Source organism: Agelaius tricolor, unplaced genomic scaffold (assembly GCF_023055355.1).
Source record: "Agelaius tricolor isolate 1412-34295 unplaced genomic scaffold, bAgeTri1.0.p SCAF_3, whole genome shotgun sequence".
NCBI lineage: Eukaryota > Metazoa > Chordata > Aves > Passeriformes > Icteridae > Agelaius > Agelaius tricolor.
Window position 1 is genome coordinate 16,845,985 of NW_027269263.1, and position 18,623 is coordinate 16,864,607.

Genomic DNA, 18,623 nt, shown 5'->3' on the forward strand with positions numbered 1-18,623 from the left:
TGCCCCACTCTCCCCCCGCAGTTCCACTAACCCGAAAAGGGAGACTCGCATCCTCGGACTAAAGCTGGGAGGCAACATCAGTTCGAAAATGCACCCGTTTAGTTCTTCAATTCTCTTGGCAATCGAGATCTCCCAGCCCCCTGCTTTCCGCCCAGTCCCATGGAAAGCTCTCCGGGTCAGCCGCTCTCCGCTGCCAGACAAGCCGGTGGCGAGCAGCCCCCACCCCGCCTTGCTCTCTCTCCCTGAGGCCCGGGGAAACGCACGAGAGTCCCTGCTGCAGGTCTGCAGTGCCAGCATCGCTTGCAGAGATACTGGCAACTTCTCTCTATCCTCACACCCCCTCTTTTCCACACACATCGCCGTTTTTTTTTTTCTTCTTTTATTTTCTTTTTTTTTTTTCTCTCCAGTAAACTAAGCTTACAAGATATTTAGGAAGCTGTGCAGCTTCCAATGCCATGTGCCCGCGAAGGATCCTAACCTAGCGCCCACCGGGAGGAGGAGAAAGAGGAGGAGGAGGAGGGGAGCTCGGCCGCGCTGCACGCACACCCGGCAGCCCCAAAGAGCACAACCCCAAACCTACTGCCCGTTTGAAGATCTAAGCCAATTTTGATCTCGGTCTGTAATGAGCCAAGGACCTTGGGTGGGGGTTGGGGGAAGGAAAAGAGGAGTGGAAAGACGGCTGGAACTTTAAATAAGAAAAACGTTTCTAATGCTCTAATAGAAGAGGGAAGTCGAAGTGTTGGGATTGCGTAGATCTAAGGCCCCCCCTTTTTGGAGGAAAGCTTTTCTTATTCAAAACAGCATCACAATGGGCTTCACATTGAGCCTTGCCACATCCCCATCTGAGTAGCAGCCATTCATCAGGCTGGCTGGCCTATCAATGACATTTCTCCCATCAGGGCTTCTATAAAATGATGCTTTTTCCCATGAAACATCCGCAAACATTTTGACGGGTCTGGCTTTGCCCCGCTGGATTACGGAGTGTCCCTCTCTCCCGCTCTACACCCCCCCCCCCCCCCCCAACTATCTGCCTCTGCCCTCTCTCCCCACCCCCTCGCCGCCACCCTGCTCCCTCTCCCCTGCGTATCTCTGAGATAGGGGCTCTGCACACCCCGGGACCTTGGGGCTCCCGTCCGTCCATGGGAAGAGCATGCATTGCGGGTTGCTGGAGGAACCCGATATGGACTCCACAGGTAAGTCCCCCCCGCAGGCAGCGGGCTCCTTTCGCCCGTTAGGGAGGACTTTTCAACTTGACCGTGGCGACGGGGGCGGCAGCGGGGGGAGCCGCCCGCCGCACCGGCCTCGCAGGCAAATGAGCCCGGGCGTGTGCGGGGCAGCGGGGTGCGGGGGACGCGGAGGGGGAGCTCTCGCTCCCGGGCTGGAGGAGCCCTATGGTTCCACTTGCAGATACGATGGAGCAGAGGGTGTTTTTTGGTTTGGTTTTTTTAATTTTTCTTTTTTCGCCCTTCATCATAGGCTGTCGGCCAGCAAACTAATTGCCTCTCCGCTTCTAGTTTTAGGCGCTCACTTAGGTTAGTGCAGCAACGAGGCGGGAAAACAGTTTGGGCGAGAAAACTGGGTTTGCTGGGGAAGATGGTTGGTGGGTTAGGGCAAGCCCAGCACCGAGGTCATCCTGTCCCGCGGGCAAAGTCGGGGCTGGGCCGATTCGGAGGGAAGGAAGTTTGGGGAAGTGCAGGGCTGGGTCTCTCTCCCCGCACGTCCAAAAGATGCTCTGGCCGGTCCTGTAACCGGGCGGGAGAACCGTGGCCGAAGTACCACCAGCGGGCGCCGCCAGCGGGGAGAAGCCCCGGCGGGAGGGGACCGGGACGGCCGCAGAGGCGAGGCCGCCCTCCCCGAGGGCCGCGGCCCGCGCTCCGCCACCCGACGGTCGCCTCTGCCGCCCGGCCCGGCCCGGGGGCGGCGGCGGGGGACGTGAGCCAGGCCCCAGGCCTAGGTCTTCCCGCTGTCAGCCGGCAGCCTCCCGAAACGACGGCCCCTGCTCTCCCGCTCCCTCCCGCCTCCCTGCCCGCGCTCCCGCGGTTTCCACCGCAGCCCCCCGGGCTTCCGCCTGCCGAGGAGGGCGGGCGGGCGCCACAATCACCTCTGAAAATTTCATTTATTTTATTAGCACAAGAGAACACCCCCTCCCTCCCTGCCTGCCCGCCCAGGCATTCCCCAGGCGGACAGCCCGCAGGTTAGTAGGGCTCAGCCCGGGAATGGCCCTCCCGCCGCCCGCTCCTGATCTATCCCGTCCCCTCCGGCAGCCGCTGCGCCGGCTGTGACCGCCGTGCTCGGCGGCGAGGTGGCCGCGGAGCTGAGCTGCCCCAACCCCGCAGAGGGATCCGGTCCCCTCCGCGCCTCCCCGACGGCCTCGGCAGGCCGCGTTCCCCCGCTCTTTCGGGGCCTCGCCGCTCCTTCCCGGCTCCTCCGGTGTTGCCGGCACTGTGCCGGTCAATCTGGTGCAGGTGGAGACGGGGCAAGGGTCCCGCTTCGGAACCGCTTCGCTCCGTGCCGCCAAAAACCTGCGAAGGTCTTTCTCATCCCTAGTTCCCAAGGCGGCCGATGGGCTCTTTGTAAAATTTAAATATTGATTAAAAACAAGGACGAAAAGAGAGAAGGGAGGGGTGTTGCCCGACCCGGCTCGCCTGTTCCTGCAGCGGTCCGAGCGTGGAGCGCTCGATACACCGGGTAGGCTTGGCCCCTCACCGGCCACCGGCGACACCAGCTGGGTTTGGGCCACATTTGCTGCGGAGTCCCCGGGACAAAACCCAGACGAGCTGTTCTGGGGAGAAAGTGTTCGGCGGGGAAAGAATCGTTGAGTTCGGGTCAGAGCGTGTGCAGGAGCTAAGAGGATGTTAGATAAAGTTCTCTTGCCGTCCGGCGGCACTGCTAGGCGGGATTAAGGGGACTGCCGGCAACATCTCGTTGTCGAGAGGAACGGGCCTTTAGGGAAAGAAAAAAACCAAACCTAACAAAAAAAGCCTCGCATTTTCTGTCCCTCCTTTAAGAATTATCCGTTCTCGGGTTTAGCCGAGAGAAGGAAGTTCGTTTCCTAATTTCAGTAAGGTTGTAATAAGAGGCAGCATGATTGATTAAGATAATATTAATCAGAAAACACTTTAGTCTTGCTAAGCAGATGGCAAGAAAAGTGGAGCTTTGCAGTTGTCTCATTCAGACACCTTAACCTCCCTTTCACAGGGCTTAATCCAATTAGCTTTTCTCCTGAGTTTCAGTTGTTATGTAAAGATCCTTTTGCATTGTGGAGAAATATGGCTTCATTGAAAAAAATCAGTCATGTTTTAATTCATCTTCAACAGATTTTCCCTAAACCACCGGGATTAAAAAAACCAAAACACCCGCAATTCTAATTTTAAGGCAGGGGAACGGTTTGGTTCCTTCACCTATCCCAACAGTGCCGTGTGTTTCCAAAGAGTTTAGTTCCCGTTCCTCTAACCTGTAGAGTGACCCGTGGGGGCTGTCACCAAGGCCAAAGGGCTTTCTGGCCGCCTGGGCTCCCGGAGAGCCCCCAACCCCAGGTGTCCGGCGGGACAGCGGCAGCGCACCCGCAGCAGCGCCCGGCCCGACGGCCCAGCCCAGGCGCGGCGGGGCATGGCGAGGAGCTGCCCTCGGGGCTCTCCCGCGGCCCGCACAGTAGGGTCACACGCCCTTGTCGACGGGTTTGTTATATGTTTCATCGCATGGTTTTTCCGCCGCCTTTAACCCCGTCAGTCGGCCGCCCGTCCCCGGGTGTAGTTTCTCAAGCTCGTAACTCCCCCGAGCCGGGCCAGGAGCCGTCGAGCCGCCGCCGGACTCCCCTTCGCTGTGGGGCACTAAGGGGTCATTCCGTGGGGATGTATCTGGCTTTTGAGGCTTGCCCTGCGCTCGGCCCTGCCCTCACCTCGCTGCCCCGCCGGCACCCGACAGCTCCGTGCCCGCAAGCTGCCTTGGGACAGCGGCACCGCGCCCCGTCTCACCCCGGAGGAGTCGGGGCTGGCAAGAGGGCGGTGGCGGGCTGGGTGCTCCGGGCCAGCGCCCGGGGCTCCTCGAGGGGCGGCTGGAGCGGATGAGAGAAGCTTTGCGGGCGATCCCGAGCACTCATAGCGACTTTCCTCCGCCGCAGCCCCCCCTAGTGACATCGGCAAGGTGAGTGCGGGGTGCTGCCGGCGGGGCACAGCCCTCGCCCCGCTGCCCGGCCCCGCGCCGTCCCGCAGGAGCCGTCCCGCGCAGGGGGATGCCGCCCGCTCGGGAGCGGCGTGCGGGTACGCGGGGCGCCGTGGATTTCCCGGGGGGCTGCCGAACTCCCTGCCCCGCGGCACCCCCGGGGAAGTTCCCGCCGCGCCGCTCAGGGAGCAGGAGCCCAAGGAAACAGAGGCGCGATCTTGAAGTGTAACTTTCCTGCACAGCTCAGTAAATAGCCCTACTTATTTCTGTGTTGGAGCCAGGCAAAACCTCCGCTGGTTTTCAGGCACTAGATGGATGAGATCCTTGGGACTTGAAGCTGGGCCTTAGGAGCTGATCCAAAGCCCATTAAAAAGAGCAGAAAGCCTTTCAGTGCTGTCAAGGACGTCGGGATTAGGCTCTTAAAGCAGTTTGTTTGAACCACGAAAGGCTGCTTCCACTGCCTGCGTCGAAAACTTTGTGGCAGTGGCCAGATTTCAGTCTATCTTCTTATCAACATAGACAGGTGTTGCAGCAGTGGTGGGTGACCTTTGCTACGACCTGGCATATTAAGCATTGATTGAAGAGAATTAATGGCTTTCATATCCTGGTTCAATTAATGAAATCACCAGTATTGATACTAAATACTTGAATGCTAGTTGGGAATGGAGCTGTGACGTTTCAGAATGCATGTATGATGCTAAAGTGTGTGATCCTAGGTCCTGATTTGTTTAATCCAAGCAAATGGTTGATTTTGCTTCTGAAAACTGTTTGCTTTGCTTATTGCAACACAGTAAAGAGGAAGCTTGCTATTGGCTTTTTTCCTTTCCTTTCCTTTTTTTCATGCTTTTTTCATACTTTTTTATTCCAATAAGGAAAAAATCCGTTCTTTATGGTTTAGATTTTATGTTTATAAAAGTTCTAACCTGCTGAGCAGTTAGGATGATCCAATGATTCTTTTGAATCCTAAATTTGATACCATATGGAGATGCAGAAGAAATACCACTGGTCTGTTATATAGTTGAACCTGAGTATTTGTTGTATGTAATTTTGTATCTTACAAGATTTTGCAAACTAAAGAAATGGAGCAGGGAAACAAAAAACAATAAAAAGTGTTTTCTGTGAGCTGCATAGTTTGTGTGGACAATGTTTGCACGGCAGGGCCCAATTCCTGTCATCTCCCTCTGCCTTCAGCAGCGGCAGCAGAATAAGGATCCAAACCCAGGTCCTGTCACTGGATCAGGTCTTCATTTCTGAGGGGGTTTTAATAACTTTGTAAAATCTGTTGGGATTTTTTAGAGGTTTTGAAATGTGATGAAAATTACCTTGACCTAAGAAGTTCATCTTTTAAGTCTGACTCAGAGAAAAGAATGATTTTATGATTTACTTGTCTGCTAATGAATTAATTCTAAAATTCTTAGGGAGAGGCAATTGTGATATTTTTCACTGCTCTGTAATATTTACCTGCAGTAAAGATCTTTGAAAGGATGGAAAGAAAAAAGAACTAAAACAAGGTTTTGCATAAGAATAGCTATAGGAAACTTTCATTTATTTAAGTTGCAGGTTATGGTTTACAGTCCTCAAGATTTTGAGTGTAATACTCATTACAAAAGAGACTCTGGATTCTGACAATGGACTGTAAAGAAAACTGTAGCCTCAACTGGTCTATTTCAGGTGCACCTTTACTATAGTGAACATATATTGAGCAAAGACCTTCTCAAATGTAGAAGGGACCATTTTGTGCTAAGATACTTGTGATGCTGCTACAGCTGTCCCACAGAAAGTCATCAGAAGAGTATCCTGCTTCCATCAGGGTTGTTGGCTTGCTTGCCTTTAGAAAAGAAGGCTGATTTTCAGCTGGCAATGCACTGAATGTGCAGGCAAGGAAAAAGGTTAGCGTAGCTGTAAAATCTGCAGTGTCTCTGAATGTAAACACCTTTGCATTTTGCTAGCTTAATTTTCAGCTGGTTTGCAAGTTAGGACGGTCATAAAGAGGTGCATCCTCTGGAATACTATTTCCAAACATAGGATTTTGGTATAGCAAACTAAAGATCAAACCGTGGGATCACTGAAATCTACTTGGTGATGAAATTTTAGTACCTCTTCCCGTTCAAGACTTTTGAAGAGGTGGCCTATATACAGCTGGGGTTTGATTGATCATAACAATGCCTTGAGAGCAGTGGTGGGCTGTCATGTAACTAATACAAATATAAGGTCAGTCCTTTGGGGATAATTGATGACATTGGAGTACAAATAATTAGCTCAAAATTCTGAGAGTGCTGAGGTTTGTGAATTTCCTGAGTTCACGCTCTTGTCTGTTTCCCTGCATCTGTGCTGGATTTTCTATTTGTTTCATTGTGTGTGAAAATGAGTACCCGGTATGATCCCACCCTGCTGGAGCCCAGCATCCTGGCAGCTGAGGGGATTTGGTTGCTGACATACTGGTGAGGAAGATGGATAGTGTAAAGGCTATTCCATGGCTGAGCGATCCTATAGATAACAAGTGTAGGAAGGAAGAGTATGTGGCGATGATTAAGCCAGTGGAGGCCTATGCGGATATTTTAGGATATCTAGACCACTGGCGTGTTTAATCACCTCTTTAGGATCCTGTAGAATTGTATATATGTGCCAGGGACTTTCTGGGAATTTTTAAAGTTAATACAATTTGCTGTTAGAGATGGGTCCTGATGCTGCAGTGGCTCTACAAGGGAAACACCTGTTGAAGTCCATGCGTGTGCCTGAGAGAGGGCAGATGCCCAGGGTTAGCATGTAATGATCCCTCCCCACAGCTGGAAATGTGTAATAACTTAATTGTAGCTATTTTACATGCATAACTAGTGGTACTGGCCCGTCTTAATTTACATTTATTTTTCTCTCAGGAGATTTGCAGCAAGAGTAGTTTAGTAGCTATGAAATACTAGCCAGTGTTAGAGATGGTGCGTAAAGTCAGCATCAGTCTTTCTTGCTTGCTGCAAGAGCTGTCTGCATATAAACACATGTTGAATTAAATGCTTTTGACCATTCTTCCCTTTATGATAAATTTGAAATCAGGAAAAAGTGGAGAGGGTTAAACAGAGCCTTGGTTCTCACTGCACCCAGTAAGAGAAAGCTCATTTGCAGCTTAATTTGCCTCAAGTCTGAAATGTGAAATGTGGGGCTCAGTGCTGTCTTGTTTCCTTCACTTCAGCTACAGTTAAGCACTTTGTTTTCTTTTATTGGTAAATGAACTTAATTTCTCTGAGATGGAAATTCTTACAGGAACCAAGGAGCTGATTCAAAGCTGTGAATGATATGTTCACAATTAATTAGCAGCTTATGCTGAGCATTTTTGAACAGGATACTAAATATTATCGTAAGAGCAAATCATATATTTCAGATAGCCAGAATATTCTCTGAATGACTGATTCCCTGAAACTTACAGCCCTGGGAATTAGAGGCATTCATTTCAGAGTAGTAGGCTGGGGACAAATGCTGGGATTTCATCTGTTCTCTAGACTGGCTGTAGTCACAGTCTGATGCTGCGATCATCACTCTGACAGACTTTATGCTGGAGCTTTGGGCACTCATGAACCCCATGGCAGAGACTGAAACAATTAAAACCACAAAATCCTCTTCTCTAGGGGCTTTCATTTCCTTGCTGAGAATGTATCTAGAAAAAAACTGATATTTGCCTGGAAGAAAGGACTCCAAGTTTCAAGTGTTAGAAATTACTGCCTTTTTTTTTTTTTTTAATTAAAGAATACTGTAAGTAGAAATACTTGTTGTCATTCACCTTCTCTTTCCTCTCTTTTTAAACTTCCACTCCTTAGAATTATACTATCAGAGTCCTGTTTCTTCAGCTGGTTTGGCTACTTGGGGCAGGACTTAGAGATGTTCCTATTAAGGCAAGTAAAATTCATTAAATGAAAAATGTCTTATAAACAAATATAAGTTTGCAAATGAGATCTACAGGTCAACAAAGAAAAAAAAAAAAGGAGCTTTCTATTCTTGTAGAGGTCTGTATGTTGAGATCTAGCTTGTGCTATACTTGTAAAGCAATAAATCCCAGAAATGCAGTGACAAAGGAAATTTAAAAATAGTGAAAAAAAGCAAAAAGTAGAAGTACCACTAAATACAATGTTAGAACCATTAATACACTCTTTTTTTTTTTTTTTCTCCCTTCTAGAACCCTTTTTACTGCTAAACTATTTCAAGAGTGTTTGAACTACTTCAGCTACAGCTGAGGAAGGGAAATATGGAGGAAGAGCCCAGTTCATTAGTGGGGTCTCATGACTGGTCATCTGGTGCTGGGTGGAATCACCTGTGTTTCAGAGCCGGCTCCCCCATAGTGACAGCAATGCACACCTGATTCAAAAGACCTCACAAAACATCCTTTTTACTACTAAGGACACTTCAGTACCATATGACAAAGGTGCAATCTGCTGCAATCTGCTGCAAAAAAAATCAGGAGCTGTTTTAGATACCAAGAAGGAAAGGCTGTATGTTTTCCTAATACTTTAGGATCTTGCTGAAACAGACCATTTGTTGAATAAAATTCATGGTTGGTTGTAGAAAGTAGACAAAACCTTACCCTTCAAAAGGGAAAAAAGTCCTCAACAACCTGACTTGTGTGGTTCCCACCCTCATCTGACATTCAGTTTAAACACAAGCCTATGGCAGAATGTCCTAATTAAGCAAATGAGTGCTTAATGCTTCTAGGTACCCTACTCCTGGCTGTTGCTATCTCTGATGCTCAGAGGAAGGTAAAATCCTTCCTGTTCCTTTACTCCTTAAAAAGCTTAAGCAAAAGGGGAAACAGAAATTCTTGGCTGGTCCTTAAGGTGACAGTGGCCTGATAGACACCATAAAAAAAATACGGAGCAGAGCAATAAAAAAGTGGAGTCCTGGTCCCCAGGTGCTGTGTGTCAGGGCATGGCAGACCTGTGCTGCTCTGTGATGAAGGACACCTGCTCCTGCAGTGGGTGTTCCTGCGTTCGCAGGCTCGTGTGGTGGTGGAGGGACTCACTTATCCCTCACCATAGCCCTTAAGCTCCAGCTATCTGTCTGCCAGACCAGGCTAAGCAGCAGGATAGAGATTTGCTGGCTAACAAGCTTGGCACCCCAGGGCTACCAGGAAAGGAGCTGTGCCCAGTGCTGCACGTGAGACAGCGGTCCCACTGGGCACAACGTGATGAAAGAGCTGGAGCAGGAGCTCTTGGCAGTACAGGTCTGAAACGTGCACTTTGTGTAAGTAAAAGGCTGCTTCTTTTGGACCTCTTGGGGTTAAGGGTACAATCAATAATGTTTTTGTTTTCAAGGGAAATTTGGCCCTATGAGAGGCATAGTGCAAATGACCCATTTGGTAAACGATGTGTTGTGTTTGCACACCAGCCTCTGTCACAGCTTGGCCTCCTGGGTGTTCACTGTATGACAGCAAAATGTCTTAAATCAGAGGAGAAGAACTGAAGAGACTTCCAAGGTCCATGGCAGAACAAGGCAGCTGCCTGGTGGTGTTCACCCCATGCTCTGTGCAGGCTGAAAGCAGGGACTGTTCCCTGCTCTGCTCCTCTGTAAACTATGCCAGTGCTTTCTTTTTCCCAAGCAGTGGCAGTAGCACATCCTGCTGGTTGGACTGCCTGGCTAGCGCAGGTTTTCCCGAGCTGGGACTCACATTCCTATCCTAAATGTAGAGTCATGGGGACAATACTGGTTCAGGGGCCCCTCTAATGCAAACATTTTTTTAAAAATGAGTTGTGGTAGGGGTAGCAAATGGCCTCCATTGTAATGAGGTGGGTAGAAGTGGGGAGGACTGCGTTTACAGAGCAGTTTAATCACATGGATGGAGCAGTGTGTTCACCTCTCCTCCTTGCTGGGTCATTTCCACTTTGAGCTCTGCAAACAGACCATCTATTGAGCAGTTAGTATTCAGTGCTGAATATTCAATACTAGACTCTTGTTTTGGTGAGTCTTGGGCAAAAAAAGAAGGAGGAAAGAAGACTTCTCTTTTTTCTCATGTTCCCTCCCTGAGTTTGCTTTGCATATTGTTCAGGGGAGACTAGAGTCTTCTCAGAAGAGCCAGGCTCCTAGTTTTAAAAGCTCTGGTCTACTTTCATAGTACTTTGTAAAGGAAGGGAAGATAGTTTGGAAGGGATTAAATTCATACAAGGCTTACAAATCTGTAAGTCTAGGCACATCGGGACTTAGCAAAGACTTTTTGTCAACTGTATTTAGACTGTAAAGCTAACAGCATGAAATTAGTTCTGAAGGGTACCAATCTTTGTGGGGGGATGTTATGATGATTTATTAATGTCGTCTCTGCTAGTTTTGGTAGGCAGATACTCTCTGTGTTCATTCTGAGAGCAACAGCATTCATTTGTTTCTGTCTGGTGTGTCATATTTACCCACCAAATGGTTGTGAATGATGTCATGGCAGCATCCTTTGACAATAATGAGCTACAGATAGATATGGAGTAGATATTCATAAAGGGAGGAAAAGGGGTCACCATTTGAGTCAATGTAGCCTCTCTATATTTTAGTTCACACTCTTTTTCAGTCAAAGGATTGTCTCTTTCCTGCTGCTGTGATTATGTCCTAACACCTGAGTCATGTATTCTGTGCACACTTGGGTCTGTCTTCTTATGTTCTTTCAGTCTGCTCGACTGGATGCTGTTTCTAATGAGAAATATTTACTGTAGCCTCATTCCTTTAGGAGCTGACCTCTTTTCTCCTGATTAAAAAAAGAAAAAAATTGAAAGTCTCTATAGTTACTTTCTTTTCTCCAATCCTTTATTTCTGACCATGCCTTTTTCTTTCTCATTCATTCTTTTGTTTCCTTTCTGTTTTCTTCTCACCTCCTTTCCAACAACCAGCCTTGCCACTCCTCTCTCTCTCCCCTGAGCCCCACAACTAGTGTTTTGTGTATCCCTCACCCACATCTCACATATTTTCATTTTGTTACCTTTGTGGGGCTGTCTTACTGATGTACTACTATCTCTGTGCCAAATTGGCCTGCCTGCTGGATTCATCAGCTCCTGAGGCAGAGAGAAGCATTTCATGGGTACTTGATGCAAATTCTGTTTCTTGAGCCATAGCTCTCCTGCTCAGCCAAATGATTCCAGCCCTGTGTAATAATGAAGCTGAGCTAAATTAAGGATTTGAGAACTTCATGTCTTCTCATGCACACTAGTAAGCTGAGAGACCATGGCAGCAGCTGGGAATGTCTAACCTAGAAGCTTGGGAGAAGAGACTGCTGCAGGGTGGAAGAGATGGGAGAGGTACCTAGAATTTAAGGCCCTATGAGCTCACTTGTGTGTCTCATGTTAATAGCATAAGGAGTTAATGGAATCTGGGGCAAAAAGGGGCATCAATTGACTCTGAGCTTTTTTTTCTGGAGAAGCATAGGTCTGGCAACGATCAAGAGACATGTATGCATTTCCTTGAAAGGACGCATTGTAGTTAAATTGGAGACACTGATAGCCTTTCCACTGAGTTATGCAGCAGATCCTGAGGGACCAAGGAGTCATAACACATCCTGCTGGGGAAGCATGAGGGCACATTTTGCTGTCTGCAGGGTTGGTGCTTGGAAGGCACATGATGTGTGTGATGATCTTACTGATGAAAAGATTGGCAGCATGTTGCACAACCATGTAAGTTAAAGTTCAGCACTGGGAGAGCTGAATTGGTCAGTTACTGGTGTCACTAAGGGAATGTGAGGAAATGTCACCGCACTGAAATCGGACCAAGTGAGGTTTGCTTTTCTGCTAAATGAGGAATGGCTTTGATGAAGCAAGAACCAAGCAGCCATTACTGGTCTGGTGAAACTTACTCTTCAAAATGAAACAGTAGATAGCATCTGTGTGTGACTGGGAGAGGGAAAGGGCTACTTCTAATTAACATGCATATTGAGTTGGAAATGCAATAGCAATGTGCTGTGTGATTCCAGAGAAGGGGGCAGATAGGAGTTCCTTATTTGATCCAGGGTATAGGCTGCCCTAAACACCAGAATCATTACTCAGAAACATCCTGTATTATAGGGCTTCTGGGGGTGTTTTATCTGCATTTAGGGTGCACCTTCATAACAAGGAATATTGTTGCCAGAATACTTAAACGAAAGAAACATTCAGATGAACTTCTGCACAGTGCACAGCATAAGAATAGCACATCTCATAAATTCCAGCTTTTCTGCCCAAGTATTCTGGAGGAGTTAAAAATTATTAACTGTGATGCTTTTTGTTATTAGTTTAAGTAGGTCAATTTTTAATATATTTTATCAAATAGTTTAGCAGAAAATCAATACTGGGAGTGAAGATCTGGCTAAACAAAACAAAAGAGCTCTCTCACATGCAAGAGAGTTATTCTTTGCATTCTTATGATATCATGGAGAATCTTCACAATGCTTTTTCAGAATCATAAGACAAAAAAGAGAACAAAAACATTCCTGCCAACATCTACAATGTGCCCTGGACCAATGTCCATTAACCCTGAAATAGATCCAATAGAATTGTATGCCAAGAAATAAGAACAAAAGGACTGCAACAAGAGTGCCTGACATTTTCCCCTGTTGGAAATGAAGTAAAAAGTTAGATTAGCAAACAAAACACTGAAGTATCTGGCAGCTTGTAAGGGTAGCAGCTCTGCCATCTGCACCAAGGCCATGTGTCACTGTCATCCCTGAGGAGCAGGTCTCTTGGAAGAACAGAAGATGGCTGTGCAGGACCAAGAAGGACACTGGCATGATTTCCTGTGGAGCTTGAAAATGTTACTGACAGCTAGCGTGCACTGACTGAAGGGTGTGTGCCTTGCCAGCTGATGGCACCGAATGAGGCAGCAAGGAGCAGGTCCCCCTTGATGGTTAGAGAGGAGCTGGTTTGCGAACTAGGAGTGTCTATGTGCTGAGGCAGTTACAGGGAACAGCAGCTGGATAGTGACCCTTGTATGGTCTCAGAAACCTTTCATTTGGCAGTGGAGAGGAGGAACGTTTTGATTACATCATCTATGAAAACCTAAGTCTTAGAAAACTACTGTGTGATTGGCTGTCCCTAGTAGCTTGTTCTGCTTGTTTTTAGTAGATTTTGGTAAGTTCAATGCCCTCAATGGGAGCCAGTGGCTGCCAAGCCCTGTCGTGTCACAGACACACTTATTCATAACAATGTGCTGAGGCTAAGCAAGATCTTGTTTAGGTCTTGCTTTTGCAGTACACTGAGGCTTTGTAGATGACATGATTTTTGTTTGCTTTCTTTCAAGCAGTGTGTTGCTTGAAATGCACTGCTGTAACCACCCTGCACAGCACTCCAGCAGCACTTCTCAGGTGGCAGATGTGCCTGTAACCAGCGGTGCTGTGCTGCAAGGTGTGAGACAGATACAGAACATGAATCCTGCTTCTGCTCAGGCCGGATGTTGTATACAGCAAGTACTAGAATAGGTGTTTAGTAGTTTGAGGGTCAGACTCCAGGTTTATCTCCTGATCACTACTCCTGAGAGAAAGGGATCATCTCTTTCGCCTTTAAGGGACTGTGATTTGTCTTATAAGCTATGGCCAATTGCTCCAAAACATTGAAGTGTTACAAGGTGAAGTCTTCACTTGCATTTGTCAAAATATTACATGCACTGGCTCATTTTTCCTTACTTTCATTCAGATAGCATTTAGAAATTAGATTTTCAGCACACTAAGGGATGGCTGAAGCAGGCAGGCTACTCAGACTTTATGAATTTTACAGATGTAGAGGTTAGAAGTTCTCTGTCTGCAGCAATGATACAACATGGAGAGCATGAACAGAGTTTTTGGGGTGTTGGCATGTCTCAGACCATGTTCAGCAAGATCAGCTCTGCAGAGAAAAGCTCAATGAATCTTGCAAACCTCAGCACTTACTCTGAAACAGACAACAGAAGACGCTGTCAGGGCAGTGATGGTTTCATTAATAAGAAAAGATATAGAATATCATCCCATCAACTCTTCTGTTGGTACCATGGGCTATCAAAATGGAAACGGGAGATTCTATGACCTTCAGTCAGCCTCTTGAGCTTTTGAGTTACTGTGTTTACCTGCTAAATCTCCTGTTAGCAACCACTTTCTCTTGTGGTTACAGATCAGATGAGCAGCTAGACAGTGTTGCTGGCCAGCTTGGTACTGAGACACTTGGCAAAGAGATACTGCAGGAAGAGATAAGTAACTCTTCCCTCTGAGAACATCAAACAAATAACTCAGAGGGGTGCTAAGACTCTGTATGCATGAGAGGAGTTCCTCTTCTGTCACTGGAACTGTAAAATTGAGACTGTCCTCACTGCTAAATAGTAATTTTTCCATCAAGTCCTCTTATAAATGCACTACGATTTGCTAGTTCCTTTATATTTGCATTATTACTTTTAGATACCTTTTCTCACAGTTACTCACAACTTTTTTTTTTTTTTTTTTTTTAAATTTGCCTCGAGAAATGGGCAAAAAATTACAAGAGCAATCATGAATAAAGATAAGGAGCTGGACTGTTGCAGCTGTGCCATCCAAGTTAGTATATAGCACAAGAAGTGGTTTGGGTCCTATCAAATCTTATATTCTTATTCCAGTGATAACTCTATTTCAGTGACATGCAAACTCATGTGGAAGAAGAGCTGGTCTGTGTTCAGCTCCCTAAATAAATTGTCATGCTTTTTGGTGACTTAAAAATTTGGAATATGAGAGCCAGTCTAGAGCTGAAAGCACGTAAGAGGGCTTTTCATGCAATTGCTATGGCTTTGGTGAAATAAATGGTTGTGCAAATTTTGTCATTATCAAAGCCTTGGCTGTGTCTCTAGGACATGGGGATTCTCATCTCATACACTTTCAAAAAATTAGTGATTCCCAATTATACCAGTGCTGTGACCACACATGGATCAGAGGATATGGCATAACTGGAAAACCAGTACTGTATATACTGTGTAGGGAATGAGGTGAGCAAAATGCAGCTCAGATTAGGGGGCCACAGAGCTTTGTTCTGCCCATGAACCCTCCTTCTCTCCCTTCAGGGCATACACACATGCCCACAGGGCTGTAGCCAGCAGCTCTGGGTATGCTCAGTTCCAAGCTGTGTGGCATAGCCCCCCCATCGCCTGTGGCCACAGCGGTTCCCAAAGGTCAGAAGAGGCTGTGATTACAGGTGGTGCTGTTACTGCAGCTACTCCTGGCCCTCCTGGCAGGACAGCAGGAGCAGAAGCCATTGTGGCTGTGTTTAGATCCATCTCTTCTTCTCTGCAGAGAGGAACCTGAGTGGCTCTTGCCCTGCTCTTGCTACAGCATGCCCATGTGGAGTAACGAGTGCTGTGGGCTGCAAATACAGGTAGCTAATAACTATTACAGAAACAGGGAGTAATTATCTCATTAAATCTACTGGCAGTACACAGGCTCCTCTGCTGCATCACCTCAACTCAGGCTCTGGAGGAGAAGCCTTTCAAAGATGTGTTCCAGAAGCAAGCTTTTACTTCTGAAGGAGATAAAATGTCAAAATAATTTGTCAAAGATAAATTTCAAGAACATTTCTGCTTCTTATTTCTGATACTTCATGAAAGTTCCTGCCCCTAAACATCTCTTGCATATTTCTGTCTCAGAGCTCCCAAGCCGACCTCCCCAGCTCAATCTTTGAAACACCATACAATTAAAAATACGCTGTTTGTTGAAAAGAAGTGGCTTGGTAGGGATAGGGTGAAGCTACACTTTCTGCTCTGCCTGCTTTTGAAAACAAATTCAGTTTAAACTTCTCTTGGTAAAAGTGTGGCACATGGAATGGAAGTGAAATACTCTGATGCTTGAGTCTCAGTGGATGTGCCAGCTTTAGAAAGATTGGGATCAAAAAGAGAAGAGGCAAAAATAGGGGCAGAAAGAGTTCCATAGTTATTTTAAATTCATCTTTCAGCATTTAATTTTGAACAATTTCTAATTTTTTTGTTGGTGTAATAGTAACTTATTCTGTCACAATATTTACACTGGGAAAATTATTGTAATTTGAATAATGGTCTCCTTTCCCTCATGTAGGAAGACCACAGCAGATACAGTGTATTTGCATTTAGTGGTATGCAAAATTGTATAACAAAAATTTTAAGGCTGAGGAACACAGTTGTGTGTTTCACTACAGTTCACTCTTGACCTGTGCAAAATTAAATAGTTGCTATGATATTTGAAGATGGATCCTCAAAATTCCATTAAAAACATTATTTTCTTTCTTTGCTAGTTAGATTATGATAGTTTCCATACTGTGACACAGTTATGAGTAAGTGACTATACTACATTTTACTATTAGCTATTCCTAATCTGTTATTTTGCTTTTTCACTAATGCTGATCCTAGTTTCAGTACAATTGAGGGTACAGTGTGCTGGGACTCCTGATGGGAAGGAGTCCTAGAGGGGGAGAGGAAATGCCTTAAGGCTTGATGCACTAAAAACACAGTGAGTAAAAATATGGCCTATATTAGGATGTAGTTTCTTTTGTTCTCACAAACACTTCCCATTGGAAATTTTGGGTTTCTCATCTTGTGTTAACGACTCATCATTGTTATCAGGTCTGATATGCACTTCTGCTTAGTTGCTGCCTGAACTCTCCATCACTGTAAGTTTTCCTGCTGTGAAATCCTGCCTGTGAAAACTAAGGTTCAAGTGCAATAATTAAGCTTTAATTGCAAAAAAAATTCCATCCCACATGACTCAATGCATATTTAGAACAGTAGTGTGATGCGGTTGGTGCCAGCCTTGGGATGGAACCACAGCCTGGAGACACCAGAGTTTCCCCATGGGCCTTTTCTTGCTGGGACAGGCACACCCATGTGTCATGAGGACAAGCACATTCAACATGTAGAGGGAACCCAGTGTGTTCCTTAGGCCTGGAACAAGATCTAATGTTATTAACTCTGAAAGACCTTATAAAAGTCAAGCTTAATTTTGAGTTTTGATTTTGTTTGCTCTGCCTCTTTCTCCTTTTGTTTTATTTTGGGCAGGTGTTACTGTGCCTGGGATCTGTGGGCTGATGGGACTATTTAAAATTTTATCAAAACTGTAGTTGTGTTTTCTCTTAATACCTGAAGACACTGTTATTAATATTGGGAGTTAAAAGCCTTGTAAAAATGCCAACAGTAGAAAAATAGCTAGTTATTAAATGAAATTACTAAATGAAGTTAGTAAATGAAGTTAATATTAGAATATTTATTTATTTATACTTGCATAATTTGGTTTATGAGATAATACAGCTTTTAAATAGTTGGTTTTGTCACATTTTGTCATCTGCCAAATAATTTGACAAATTTGCCATAAACTCCCTGACATTTTTGCTCAAAAGAGTTAGTTTTCTTCATTCTTTGCTGCCAGACAAGTCGTGTATCTTTTCAGGCCTGAAGAATTTCTATCAGCTATTTAAATGCAAAGCCACAAAGGGAAAGCCAGACTCAGGCTGCAGCAGGCTGAACTGGGGTGATTCAGGACCAAAGGAGCTGCAGCACATAATTAAACTGTAACTGCACCATGCTCCAGGCTTTATACGTGGCAGTGTAAACTGGCCGGTTTTCCTGTCAAAAAGGGGAATGTGCGCAGCTATCACAGACACTGCTTGAACGAGGATTATGAAAATGGTTATGGAGTGACACTTAAAAAGTTGGGGTTTTTTTCGTACTACTTAGGCAGGGAATTTGACTAAAGATGGCTGCTGGCAGTTCTCTGCTGCCGAGGGAAGAGGATGCATCCCAGCTTCCCAGCTCTCAGTGCCGGCAGGAAAAGAAAAGGGCAGAGCTGGGCATTGGTCTCCCCTTGGTGCTAATGGCAGCCGCCTTTGCTTTTACTCCCTGCAGCTGGGCTCAGAGCCAAGGGAATTATATACAGCCATGGCTGTGTGCTGAAAGGAGGAGGTAGGGTAATCTTTCCCAAGGCTGCTTGCACCTCTCTCTGATGTTGCTCTCAGCAGCAAGTTTCTCTTCACCTGTGAGACAGCTCACAGTACTAATATAGGACTGGGAAGATGCTGTGAGCTCATTTTTAGGGCAGCAAAAGAAATCTGGCAGAAAGCAGCCATATTCTTGTGTTGGCCCTCAGACAAGGAGGTGATACGTCCCCACCCCATGCAGTTGAGCAGCACAACCAGGGAAAGTCTCCAAGTTGGAGCTGCCGCCGGCTTGTGGGTTTGTAACTGAGCAGGGGCTGATTTCACAGCACGGGCCCTGCTGGCAGGTTTTATATCATGGTGTCAGCAGTCTTACAGTGATTTTTAAACAAGGCTGTGTTGAATTTGATGGAAGAAGAAATATCCTTTAAAAATCTATTGCCAACAAGTGGATTTTTGATGGTTTTCAGAGAAAGTACCTTAAGGGAACAGGCTGTGAGGCTTCTTAGGCACAAGTGTGATGGTGAATGAGGAAGATGCACGCAGGGACATCTTGGTGGTGAATGAGGAAGATGCACGCAGGATTGGTGAGGGCAGCACTGCAGCATGTTCCTACTGTGAATAACTGGGGAGGGGAATAGCCTGGAGCTGCCACAA

At 46.3% G+C, this 18,623-nt stretch overlaps 1 protein-coding gene across 6 annotated transcripts in view; it reads left to right on the forward strand.

Annotated features, from left to right (window-relative positions):
- The first annotated feature begins 354 nt into the window (after window positions 1–354).
- RFX4 (regulatory factor X4) overlaps window positions 355–18,623 on the forward strand; it is an 87,520-nt gene continuing 69,251 nt past the window's right edge. For 3 of the 6 annotated variants that reach the window (XM_071422698.1, XM_071422701.1, XM_071422697.1), the window contains exon 1: window positions 686–1,193. Coding sequence is in view for 3 of the 6 variants with exons in the window: in XM_071422697.1 (XP_071278798.1) it covers window positions 1,151–1,193 (43 nt within the window). In the remaining 3 variants the exon portion in view is untranslated. The other 3 variants (XM_071422699.1, XM_071422696.1, XM_071422695.1) reach the window with 3 other exon arrangements.